The following is a 13,898-nucleotide window of genomic DNA, read 5'->3' on the forward strand; positions in this document are numbered from 1 at the left end:
TCTACATTTTAGGGGTGAACATGAATAAAGAGGCAGGAGAAATCTAGGTTCGCACAGGTTTCTATTAAAAACGGTATGTAAATGATAAAATGACCTTTACCACAGCGTGTGTGACACGCAGAGTGAATCTACTTTCATATATCACCACAAGCGACTGCACTTTGCCACAAACAGTCATTCATAACCTTTCTGCTAAATTCATTTGGATACAGTCAATGAGACCTGCATATGCACCGGAGATTTTCCTCCCTTGCTTATTTTATATTAATGCCAGTTCCTATTGGCAGCCCTCAAATTGCTCAAACATTGCTGCTATCCCCAAGATCATTTTGCTTTGATTTGCATAAACCATGTGTTTAGAAGAAACGGGAGAGAGCGAAGAAGATTGAGGATTTGTCATGTTGAGGACTGGTTGCTGGAGGACTGGCTCTTTGTCAAACGGTGGCAGCGATCGCCTCGACGGGCTCTCCAGACTCAAATTAAAATGAAACGGGGCCAAATACCTTCCCGCTGAAATTGTTTGGCATGATTAAGTCTTGCCGGAGTGATTTTCTACATGTGCATCAATGCCTATCCTTCCCGCTACAATGAGGTGTACAGGACACCATCTACATGTGTGGATGTTAATTTACCTCTGCTAATGTTGTTTACCAGATTCACCAGAGGTGATACCAGGGTCACAGACACAACGACATTTCCATCTCATCCCCTTAAATGACAGTGCACATGTAATCTTGCCTATCCTTACTATTAATCACAGTATAAAGTCATTTAATTTGTCTTTTTTTAATATAAGCTTAACCCAACATTACACGAGGGCCGTAATGAGAAAATTATTAAAACGTATCTAATTAAAGAATATTAATATGTTTAGAGAGGGAAAAAAAGAGGTAAAAGCCTTCAATGTGGGTGAATTCCTTACCTAACATCTATGAAAAGTCCCTGTATGTTCACTTGCTTTGCTTTTATCACCCTAGGGTTCACTCCCTAGCACACCAGAGCGCTCAAGCTCTCATTACTGGCACAACGTAAGCCGCTACCACTCCTTCCAATTAACTCCAATTCATCCAAGAGCTTTCAAAAAGTGATCTGATAAAAGAGAGCATGATATTGCATCTCTGCAACATCACCAGCTTGTGAGGATCAAAGCACTCCCATGGGTGGATGGCAAAAGGCTGCAGACTCCCCACAATGCAGTGCAGCCAAATGAAATAATGCAAATCAAGCCCTAATTACCATCAGCTTACTGTGAGGCTTCCAATTAGCAGCAATTACACTCAGAGTAAATTCACCAACAAAGGCTAGATGATTACACACTAATTATATCAGATTTCATGGGACGTAAAAGGAAAAGTGCTGGATTAGTAAAGCGGTAAATATTGACCAAAGACAGGATCGTTTACCGTGCTGTGAAAACATTTAAAGGAAACCCGTCCAGCTTCTGCTCCCAGCTTCAGCTCCTTTTTTTTTGCTGATAAGTATCATCTAAATATCAAATACATACTAAATAGCATCCGCAGACTTCCACTGTGACAGCAATGAAGTGGTACCATCTGTATTTTTGATGAAGAGTCACATTTTTCCTGCCATTTTGACAACATGCATTTAAGGCCATTTATCATCAGTACTGCTAGGTAATGAGGGCATCCACTGGACCGGAGTTGCATAATTCTGCCATTACTGTCCCATTGTAATAATCTTCTGACCTCTAGCTTTCAGAGCTGATCTTGAATGCTGTGACAAATCTGAACACGTACCCACATTTCTAACACCCGCTCCCCCAAAGAAAAACATAGGGGAGAAGCTCAAGGTCAGCTGAGATAGGAAGTCTGAGGAAAAGGGCTTTCCCCCCCCCAAAGGAGTCTGAAGGTCCCCATTCATAACACAAACTTGGGGTCATGTTTAACCTCGCACCTTGAACGATAAAACTAACTCAGGAGCCTGACATTAAAATAAAAAGCAGAGGACATTTGTGAAATATCAGTTTTAAAACTTTTCCTTTTAAAGCAACAAAACAAGGCAGGTGATTTCAAATTCTACAGGACAAAAAAGGAAAATTCTAAAATAATACATCAGTTTATTACGTTTAAATTACACCAAATTACAAACAATCTTTTGGGAAACTTAGTAGCAAATGTTCTCCTCTCTTTTCCACTCTATGTAGACAGTAGGTCTATTATGCTTTTTCCTTCAGTGCCCCAAAGAACCACTACAACACTCGACAACCTCATGTAGTGCTGTCGCCTATTCACGAGCACCTCCTCCCCTCTCTCCATCATATGGCTGCGTGCATTACACCACTGATAATCCAGAGTGTGTGCATGTGTGTGTCAAGTGCAGCAGTAACTATAATGACCCTGTTAGTTATCTCGATTTGGAGAAGGGAAAAAAATGCAATTAACATCAGCACGTGCACACATAAATTTACCCTTTACAAATACATATTTTATCATTTTTATCATATTGCAAAATAACAATTTATGGAAGAATTACAGTTTTAAATTAGATTATACAGGTTTATCAAAGTGGACTGAAGTGTTTGAGCCTGAATATGCTTCAGTAATAAGAAGTCCCTGAAGATACGGTTAGAGTCTTGTTTTTATTTTTTAACCACTGTTTTAAAAATTCAGCCCATTAATATTAGTATCAGCATTAATAACTAGAATTAACTCTAAACGTCGCCGAGCTTACCCGTCAAACTTATCCGGATTGAACTTGAACTCAGACACAGGGGCTGTGAAGTAAATCTACAAGTAAAGGCAATCCTTCGTCTTCACAATACTACCCTTTCTATAGGAGGGAACCTTGTTGTTTTATGTGTCGTTTTCTTCTCCTATAGCTGCACGACAAAGTGCTGGATTCTAAAGATAAAGGCAATTTTTTTTGGATGGGGGGGGGGAATGTTGAAAGTAGCAAAATAAATGACCTGCTGGTCCCATGGTGTAATTACAGTGGCTGGAAGCATACCAATCTATCAAGAGGAAGAAGGGGGGCTGACACGCTGCAAAGGGGTTAGTCAAAGGAGATAGCCTTTGACTAACTACTGGCCCCGGAACAATCGATACTCTGCAGATATTGCATCCAGGGAGAAAGGAGGGGAAAAGCCCTAAAAACTTCCCAAATGGCTTTTCATTCAGATATTGATCAGCACCCTTTTATCGTGACCTTGCTCCACCAAGGCCATATACTTTCTTAAGGTATATGAAACTCATAAATCTGATAGTTGCTACTGAATCCTGCCTGGCTGTGAGCAGCGAGGCAGGAAGCTAGGGGTGGTGTAATTGTTCTTTCTGGTATCGTGACCTTCTGTCATACTTCCAACTGGCAGTCCCGAACATTTCTAAGATACCGGGAAGTTAGAGAAAAGCAAGGACTTGAAGATAAAGTGATAAAGTGATGAAATTAGAGCGTGACATTGTGTCTGATGTCTGTGTATTTTATTGCAGAAATAGCTACTAAAGTTAGCATGCTAATTACCTTGCCTCGAGCAGTCTGATCTTATGATGCGACCAGAGTGGGTGACTGTAGCAGGCAGAGAAGCAGCAATGCTGCGCTGATAAACTGTATATAAAAGATGGGTCTGAAAAGTGAAATAAATATGGAAGTGCCTTAAACGTGAATACTTTTTCATGGCTAGCAAGGGGAGAGTTCAAAAGCTAGATTCAAGCAGTAAATATTACTTAGCTTTAAAGCGTCACTGGAAAAAAAGTGATGTTCATTGTTTAAATAAATACCTGATCCCCATTTGAGTTGAACCACAGATAAAGCATGCTTTACTGTGTGACTGAAAAGCTGATATCCTATATGGATCCTGGATGTGGCGAGCAAGATCTTCCCCCAAATTCTTCACATTAGTTTCAAAATAAAAGGAAGAAAACTGTGAAAAGGCTCCGATTCAGGCTTTGCAAACCAACACGTGACACCACAATGGCTACTTCCATCTTTTACATACAGCCTGTAGCAGAAATGCCTCTGGTGATGCGTCCCACTGCTGGAAATGCCTTGAAGTTTGAACTTGCAGCCTGCCTTTTATTATGTAGCCAACTGGATAGAAACAGTGTTAATATTTTTTTTCTAAGTTAGCCATTTGTGATAGGACATGAAGGACATGAAGGACATGTTTATTGCTTCTTTTTTTTTTAGCATTCATGGGCTGCACTGCGATTGTATTACCCACACACAACTTCAAGTGAGGTGCAAAGTTAATTGGTGTGTACAGGTGTACCTCTTATTCTCTCTCACCTGCACATTAAATGACATGCTAAGGAAAGCTGTGTCATAGGTGCATATACAGTATGCGGCCAGCTCAGACATGATGTGTAACCGCTACACTACATTTTTAAAAAAATAAATAAAACAATAATAATAAAAATAATTTAAATGATAATGATTAAAAATACCCATTTCGACCTAACCAATATCCTATTGTTGTCATTTTAAGTGATCTAAGTGTAGTTTTTTGAGCCTCGGTCTATACCGCCTCACTTAACCATGGTAACATATGGACATCATCAGCTGTTAATATGTTTCACCATGACATGTTGTTACTATTCCTTACAGGCCCAGCCACTGTAGTGTATATACAGTAGAGGTAAATGTTATCATTAAGGCTATATTCTAATTCATATCTATGAGCCAGACTGCATGGTAGGGCCTTCGTGGCACGTTATTTTATGTAACTGATGGAACGCATGTCTGTCAAACTTGAACAGCTTCCCCAGAGATTTAAGGAACATCATTTTTGTCCAAGTGCCAGACGCACGTCGCAGTCAGTGATTAATGAATTGGAGGTTTTTATGTTAAACCCGTTTAAGGACTTGGGTGCTGGAGACCGTCTGTGCGCTACAGAGCGTCTCGTTTACAGAGATGAACATAGCTGAAGGCAGCCTTGTATTGCTTCGCGTAGTATGTTTATGCTATATGTTTATGGCTGTATGAAGGCAGATGGATGACCACAACTCGAGCCCCAACTAATTGGTTTTGAAGGAGTCAGGACCTGGACTAAAGGAAACAACTGTCTCTGCCTCAGACGACATGGAAGCTACGCACCGCTACAGCTGCCAAAGCTCAGTACATTGGGTCATGTTTGTGTTTAGACTCCCGAGTATTTATAAGCAAACCAAAAGGCCATTAGCAGTTAAAAATTAGTAGCTAATTCTACACAAGGAAACGGTTTTTCCCTATATAAATCAACGCAGTCGTATTTTAGGGCTTATCCCATTTTAAATGAAATGTTAAAGCCAACCCGTTTTGGCTTTGGATTTAATAATAAATTTGGATTGCAAAACGTAATCCAACTGGAAATAGTTTTTAAAAATCACTCAATAAAGAATGATCTGTTTATTCTTTATCCAAACACAAAGCAAATCGGGGTGTCTGATAGATACACAGCTATGTACTCGCTCAACATTTAACATTCAGATTTGCAAAATCGATCATCTAAATGGCTCTGTGAAAGGATGGAAGGATGGTGTAGAGAAATGCCACCATCTTGTCTTTGTCTCCATCTAAACTTTTGATCCTCCTGTAACAGATCTCTCTCTCTCTCCAGTGCTTTGTTTCATCCTTCTCCTCATCTCGCTCTCTCTCCCCGTCTTCCTGCCCCTCTCGTGTCACGCATTTCCGAGAGTCAGTGTATTCTAAACTGTTATGCTCTTGTTTCCTATGGTTATAATCTCCAATGACATGCCAGAGTCCCATTTCCTTTTTCAGCCCTGCATCCACAGTACCAGTGCAGCCTTAATGTACAGTGTGTCCATAAAGCGAGCACGCAACGCAGTGCAGACACTGTGCAGACCTCAGCTTTAACACATGCATTACATTCAGTATTATGTATCATAATTGTGATTTAAGTCTGGAATGAAAGCGTACGAGTGGAGATTAATCTGGCTGTCGCAGCTTCTCATGCGGTCGTTTACTGAAATAAACAAATAAATAAAATGTGAACGTGAACGTTCTCACCGTAGTAACAGTAACTATGTGTCATAAGAATTTATTGTAATTCAGAGATTTGTATTCGGCATCTTATTTCAGTGCTTCTCAAGTAGACACTGCCAAAACAAACAAACAAAAAACACTGGTTATTCTGATTTCTCAGTTTTCCATTCTGACAACGTGACAAAAAGCATTCATCACATGTGGTGATTTTTGATTGGGCTACAGGAAATTTTGACCATCATCTGTGCTCAGAAAGTTAGTTAATTCAATCTAAAACTAGTTCGATCTCATTAAATTTAAAAAACAAGCAGCAGAGGTTTGTGGTCGTGAATGAAGGAGGACGACTAAATACTGTGCCTGTGCTCAAACAGCATTAACATAAGACACAATACTACTGCCCATACCATAACAGCTGAAGCAAAGCAAAACTGGAATAAATCCAATCATTTAACAACTGAAGTGGCATGCCAGTGTCTCCACGGCATTTTGTGCGTCTCATGTCATGATGTATCACTGCCTAAAAAGGAGGGAAAAAAGCTTTTCTGGGAATGTTAAGCTCCGGCCTCTTTCCCCTCAACAGTGCACTGGTGAAATGACGTAGCACAAGATAAAATAGTAATGCTAATATCAATAGTTTGTCCATTACAGGTCAGCTAACTGTCCACTGGAACAGTTACAAAGCTGTTGGTTTTCGATCTCACAAGGCCGATCAATACGGGGGCATACTGTTTCAATTTTGCCGGCATTGATTTTCTCTATAACACTCCAACCCTAAAGCATTCATCTTTCTGAAGGAAGGAAGATTTGATTTACTGAAGAAAAATTGGAGTGCACATCACAAAGATTTTTTGCCGGGCGGGAGTGTGACATGCCAAAAGATGGATGTCCCTTGGCTGGGAAGCCTCTAGCCTAAGGGCGTCCATTAGAGCAGCGGTGCTGCAGAAAATGAGCTGCTTATATGAGGAAGGAGGAGCAGAGGGAGAGGAGTCGGTGCTCAAGGTGTGTGTGTGTGTGTGTGTGTGTGTGTGTGTGTGTGTGTGTGTGTGTGTGTGTGTGTGTGTGTGTGTGTGTGTGTGTGTGTGTGTCTGGAGGGGCTCGCTGTAGGTGAGGATTTTTGAAGTAAAGTGGAAATAAAAGGATACCATTGCAAGCTTGCACGTGCAACTTGAATAATGTTTGCATTTGTCTCAGAGAGACTGGTGACATCAATAAACAACTGCTCTGGTTAAAAAAAAAAAAGTATGCACACTTCTTCTACATCACACAATCTTTTTCCAGCTGCAGCCACCTTCCTTTTACTTTCCCTGCTTCCAGCATCCAGAGTGAATTTCCATGGTACATTAGTCAGCCTATTAGAATGCAATAAAGAGAAGGTATGAGAGGGGAAAAAGAGGAGAGTAGTGTCTGTCCCCAGAGACCGCGAGTTGGCGTTCTCCATCATCTGCCCTCATCTCCCCTCTGTCTGTCGACTTTGTCTAGGTGTCATATACATGAAAGATGATTCCTGACCCAAATAAACACCACAGCAGGCTTGATGCTCGGTGGACCCAAGCTCCAAAAAGGAGGGGAAAAGTGGAGTGAGCAAAAAAAAGAAAAAAAAAGAAGGATATCTGACAGTTGTTTCATTTGTGATCATCTTGCTAGCTATTCATTTACTTTTTCCTCTCTTAAAAAGACAGCAGGCTGACATGTTGTACACCTGAGTCTCAAGGTGCTGGGACACAAATGCATGGATGAACAGGTAGTCAACCTATCTGTCTGACCGTGGATCTGTCTGTGTCTTGAAACTAGATGACAGACAAGGGCATAAAAAAAAGATAGACACCCTTTGTCTGGTGAAAGGATTCCTCCTCGGACACTCAGTGATACAACTGAAGTGGGTGTGAAACTAGAAAGAGCAAAAGGACAAAGAGTGAGGGAAAAGGGGACAAGGAACTACATGTGGTGAAAGACTGACAGAAAGACAGAACTGCAGACAGAGAAGAAGCAGAGGGGAATGGAAAAAGGAAAATCACCTAACACCTCTTTTCTCCAGAGGCCAGGGCGGCTGTAAGCTGGATATTAAGACACAAATTGCATTCAGGCAGGTCACACTGTGTCACAAGATATTAGATGCCTGCCGTGAGGAAACAACAATTCCCATCAGCTTGTGAGAAAATAATATTTTCATTTTCAGACCCTTTATTGAATGGAAACTTTGGGGAATACGGTTTTATGGCATGTGAGCAGGCAGCCTACAGTTTTTAACACCCATGCAACAAAAAGGACGCAATCATAGCTGCGTATTGTCTTTGTGTTCCTGGATTTCATTTTCACAGCTGGAAAAGAGGTTGCGGGTTTCACTGGGTGAATCCATCCTCCCCCCTTCCTTATTTACCATCAGGAATGATGCTGCACCACATGCTTTGTGTGTATATATGAAATTAAAAATAAAGAAGAAGAAAATCTTTTATTAGGAAGCCTGCAGGTATACAGGTGTGCAGAAGGGGTTTTTTGTTTGTTTTTCCCACATTCATCGTTTCCTTTTTTCTTTTTTTCAGAGATTTGCAGCACCAGATGTTTCTCCTATGCCCACATACCATCGGCTCTGGTGCGAAGCTGCACCACCTGACCTTCACAGTAATTGACCAAAAATATTGATGTAATGGCACAAGACTGATTGTGATTTATTAAAAGAGCGCTGCACTCCAAGGCTCAGTGCCAATGGCTCCCTGCGCCCATCGGCAGCCATTAGGAAAACCATCAATAGTACAGCGGCATAAAGCAGCGGTAATGGGGGACTTTTCTAGCCAGAGCTCGTAGAACACAATATCCATATTAAATGGCGCAGCCTTGTGTGAGTACACATAGAGACAAACAGAGAGAAAGAGAGAGAGAGCGCGATGGAAGGAGGGGAGAGAGGGAGATTGGATCAAGGCAGGAAAAATATGACAAATAATACACCATAACCTGATGCCGATATGAAACAGAAACAAATAGAAAAGGAAAACAAAGGCAGCGAGAGATAGACTCCTGATCCAACGGCAAACTAACCCTCGCCAGACGAGTCCCTGGAGACTTAGTGCAGCCTAACAAGCGTGAGCCAGCAGCCGTCTCTGGAGCTCGCCATTACACACTACCTGCACAAACAGCCATCATTAGGGAATAGCTGCATTGGACTGTGCTGCCTATTTGGCGAAACAAACACAGAGGATAAGGTTCCCTCTGTTCTTAATGGGAACTGAGCTGTTCAAATGGCTTTCATCTCTCCCCCCGAATCAATGCATCATTCAACCCGCGGCTGACATTTTCACCTTTGCAAATCTAATTTAATCAAAGTCATGAGTACTGGTGGCTGAGATTAAAGATAATGAGATTAAAACCATAATGGCGATTTGAATAATTTTCAAGCCCGACAACTGGATGCAATTGAAGGCATTTCTATGAAATTAAAGTAATAAGGTTGCTTCTTGATTCTTACGATTATACGGGCTTATCAAAAAGAAAACATAATGATGAGACAAAAAACACGTTCACGCACACACACACACTAAATAAAATAATGGATTAATAATGGACTAGCTAAAGCATACTGTGTGAATATAAGCGTGAGGGAGGGGGGAAATAAATAAAAACATTTTTATAATACGTCTAATCTGATCTTATTTGAAAGCGGAGCACAGCTCTGTTTGAGTCTTTACACAACCACAGTTTTTGTTTTACCTTATGGAAGAGCCGCCCCAGGCTCCATGTTTGTCAGTCAGGATGTTGACTATCTTCTGGATGAGCTGCGTGGCTGTCACATGGTCGCGGTACTTGGCCGCACGGATTAAGTGGTCGCACAGTTTCTCCTCATCACGTTTGTCTGCTGCGTACTGAGCACAGCTAGACTGGAAAAGAGAGGGAAAACAAACACACATACATTAATAACGATGCCCTAGCATAATCTATAAAGTGCACATCGCCAAAAAACCCCAAAACAAAACAAAAATCACACATGCATGTGCCACACATTACACCGTGCTCTTGTGTGTAAATAACACAAACAAAAACCACACAGATATGAGCACAATGGTGTTTTCACATACAGAAACTCTACTCTGACTAGAACCAAATGAAAAGCACAGGGGGTCATTTCTGCCCTCGTGTCATGTTGATTAATAACAGTGGACATGTATTTTCTAATGCCCTCCAGCACACCAAATCACACGATACCTACAATGCACAGGGAGGACATTTTTCTCTGTCTGAATTTGTTATCAGAACGGGCCTTTGAACTCGGCAGCGATGCTGAAACTAAAACACCTTCTGACAATAGGGGCTATAATTTGAAACAGTGTTTGGAGCTTTCGTAACCAATTTTTACAGCGTATTCAGGCTGCAATCGTGACTTACTGTGGCATGCATATTGATGATGAGAAGTCAAAAAACAAAGAAGAAGAAGAACATGGGCTTTGTATTGCATGATTAATCGCATAGTCTGGGTATGATATAGGACTGTTTATTATCGACCACCTTTAGATTAGCGTTAAACTGACTGACTAGTGCAGCAGTCATACAGTAACTATTAAACTCAAAAGCATGGCTGAACAAATACAACAAGCCCTCTCAAAGTTAAGGGTAAAGCGCTTTATAATGGGCCCTCCTCTTCAATTTCAAGCACAACATTTCATATCTGACAGAAAATCTATAGGTATAAATCACAGAGGGGCTTTTCTGTGGGCTGCTTAATTATCAATCTAAGTCTCTTTATGTGGAATTAAAGGGGGCCCTGACCTTCCTAGAACGATGACCTAGTCACTATACTTCATACAGAAAAGGGTGCCTTAAATCTGGGACAATCTGTGAGTCCCCAAATTTTCTACTTAGTTATATGCATTAAGCTCCTTGCAGGTTTCCATCATTTATACAGATAGCAAGTAGCAGGCCTGCAACGAGTCTACTTCTATCTGCTCCTGTGTGAGACATGTAAAGTCTGCAGTACTAATCAGCGGTGCTGGGTTCAAACTCATAACCATAAACAAACACTTCATCACCTGTGTGTTGAGCCTGCCCAAACACCCAAACCCTCCATGCTGTAATGGGCTTTGCTTCTATCCGAAGCCAAAGTCTGTGGGAGAACAGGCCAAGTTCACAGACTCGACCTTAAAATAACAACCAAAATTTTTTTTTAAAAAAAAGCTCAGCATGTAAGTAGCGCCATTAAAACCCAAACTTTGGTTTGCTTCTAAGTGGAAAAGACAAGTCACAGTTAATTCCAGGGGTCATACCGTTGATGTGAAGTCAGAGAATATGCCGGGGTATTATGAAGGACTTATTATGTTATGCTATTATGAAGGTTGGAGCGAATAAGTAAATCTCCCTGCTGGCACCACCTTGCTTTCCCTCGCATACAGGTCGCACTGACAGGATAGAGGACAGAAACTGAAGAGAGGCATTCAGAGGCATTTTAAAAACAGACTGTTCTTTCATTCCTTTCAAGGAATGCCAAAGAAACATAAGAAATAAATTAAAACTTTCTGTTTCCACTTTAGTTCATATCATGCCTCTTTGTGAGCCACTAAAGCAGTCAGTGTGATTATTTTTGATAAGAAAACACACTTTAAAAAAAAGAGAGAGGGAGACGAGGACATCCGAGTTAAAAATGCTCAGCTGGGGTTGAAATATGGGAGACTCTTCTCCGTTTGCCTGCTACTCAGACAGCCACCAGGGCACAACTTGCTGCCAGTGAGAGCGTTATGACTTGCGACATTGTAATCATGGGCAGCACCTTCCATTACACGGCCTGGCTGACAGGGTCGGGCCAACGTGGGTGCTGGCTCTGCCGGAGGGAGACAGCTTGGTTGAAGACGAAATGATAATGGCTGGCATTAATCGAGTCAATTACGCTGAGTCGTGTCTCCCGCAATTCATCTACAGTTCAAATAAATAACTAGGGATGTGTGTTGGAGTTTTGGGGAAGGAAATGGCCTAGCCAGACGTGACTGGAGGGTGAAAAGAACAACAATCATCTCTAAAAATCACACAATGGTGGAAAATAAGCAAGACGCACCTGCAGAGATGAAGCGTGAGAAAGAAAAAACAAAACAAAATCACATGAGTTTTAATCACAGCTGAAGCCGCGTTTATAACGAGAGAAAAACAAACACGCAAGCTTTCTGTGGCTGCTAAATGTTACAGAGGCTGCCAACAGATTGTGTTTGTGCCGTGTTGACTACAAATAATAAGCGGAGGTGGGGGGGGGGTGTTAGAAAACGAGGAGTAGACTTTCACATCTACACAGCAGCGTTGTACTAGTGTCAGCTTTATCTAAATGCTGTAGTTGTTAGATGATGCCTTGGCTCCCCTCCTTCTCTCCCTCTGTGGGTTGAGAGGGTTAACCAGTATAATAGGCCGGAGAATGGAGGCTCATTACAAGATATCAGCCCTATGTTTATCAATTAGAGTGACAGAGAAAGGTCTAGTGGTGTTGCCGTGCCACGGCGAGCCTTCAACACGCCGTCTGACAAAGCCAGGGTCTCGAGGTTCTGACGGAGAACAGGAGGAAGGAACAAAACCAGCAGAGATATTATTAAAGCGCTTGATTTGCAATCTCTTGACATTGGTGGCACGTCAGGGATACAAGTGCGCCAAGGCTGGGCCTATTGCTCTACGAGATTCTCCAATTTCTCACATCCGTCGACAAGCACTCCCAGAGGGTTTCATTTACGAACGGGCAGAGAAACTGTCCAGAGGAAGGCGAGACATCAGGCTTGTCCTTGTCTGGCATCAGAGAATGCAAATATACTACAAATAAATTCCTCCTGGAACACAATGGAGGTCTAGTGAGACAAGGGGATGAAATGAGAAAGGAGGGAGGGAGGGAGGGGGGCGGTTGCTAAACAAAAGTAGATGGCGAATCGGTCCACCACCACCACCAATTGGTTGCAGAGAGATTCTCTTGCACTTGATCTCTTGCCCTCGAGTTTTCAAATTGCAACATAAAATGTCACCAGGGGAATTCAGACAATAGGCAGGGGAAGAAACGAGTGAAAGGACGAGGAGGGGGAGAAAAATGAGGGCTTAAAAGTACAATGGCGAACAAAAGTCACCAAATGACAATGCCTGACAGCCACTTCAATTCTGAAATGATGCTCCTGTCATGCTGTGCTCCCAAGTATTGATTTTTTTGCTTCTTCTCTTGGAGCGCCAGAGGGAGAGAAAAAAAAAAAAAATCTAATCCAGTCGAAACAGATCCCTGCTACTGGCATCAGCCCACTGCTATAGCCACCATCAAGATTAACGCAGGCACAACACTTATCAAAGTATCTCTCTCCTCCTTTCTCCTCCCCCGGCTCCTCCCCTCACACTGATCTTTAATGGACTGGTCACCATGCTTGGCTGGCAGCCTCTTCATCTTTTCTTACCCAGAAACCACTTGTCTCTGCAAAAACCTCGCCCTCCTTTTGCCACATCAGTCTGCACGGCTGCCATCTCCTTGCGCGATAACTCCGGCACAGCTTCAAGGTCGTGCCACGTGAAAAATCATTCGTGTTAAAATGTCATCTGGAGATGAAAAATAGTCAAATGAAGGCAGGACGCAACCGGATGAAAAATTTGGTTGCACCTCTCCTGAATTTGCTGTTGCCCAGAAGTCAGGAAGGCAAGGTTTTAGTGGCACGGTGCTCAAGCTGCATGTAAAAGCAAATCTCCACCAAAAAAAACATAAAAATAAAAATAAAAATAAAAAAGAATTAAAGCAGCAAACAGACTCATTGTGAATAAAAACATCTAAAAAGCATACAGCAGTGACAGCGATGTGCTTTTATCCAGCATTACAAGCTCACCTTCAGCCATTAATAGGAACAAAAATATATATATAAATATCAGGAGAACATTCCTCCAGTGACTAAAGGGATGGTGTCGGAGTGAAACAAAGGAAAATGTGGAGTAAAGTCATATTTCGGGGTGAGGTGGTCAGTAATAATGATGGGAGCTGCGGA

General features: G+C 41.9%; 1 protein-coding gene and 1 long non-coding RNA gene across 9 annotated transcripts in view; one reads left to right on the forward strand and one right to left on the reverse strand.

Annotated features, from left to right (window-relative positions):
- LOC113024369 (uncharacterized) overlaps positions 1-9,562 on the forward strand; it is an 82,864-nt gene extending 73,302 nt beyond the window's left edge. The window contains exon 3 of the long non-coding RNA XR_003272650.1: positions 8,478-9,562. This is a non-coding gene — a long non-coding RNA (uncharacterized LOC113024369). The remainder of the gene's footprint in view (positions 1-8,477) is intronic.
- Positions 1-13,898, reverse strand: part of lrba (LPS-responsive vesicle trafficking, beach and anchor containing) — a 176,802-nt gene that overhangs the window by 78,813 nt on the left and 84,091 nt on the right. For all 8 annotated transcript variants that reach the window (XM_026171363.1, XM_026171365.1, XM_026171362.1 and 5 more), the window contains exon 36: positions 9,640-9,806. In XM_026171363.1, the coding sequence (XP_026027148.1) occupies positions 9,640-9,806 (167 nt within the window). The remainder of the gene's footprint in view (positions 1-9,639; positions 9,807-13,898) is intronic.

Source organism: Astatotilapia calliptera, chromosome 6 (assembly GCF_900246225.1).
Source record: "Astatotilapia calliptera chromosome 6, fAstCal1.2, whole genome shotgun sequence".
NCBI lineage: Eukaryota > Metazoa > Chordata > Actinopteri > Cichliformes > Cichlidae > Astatotilapia > Astatotilapia calliptera.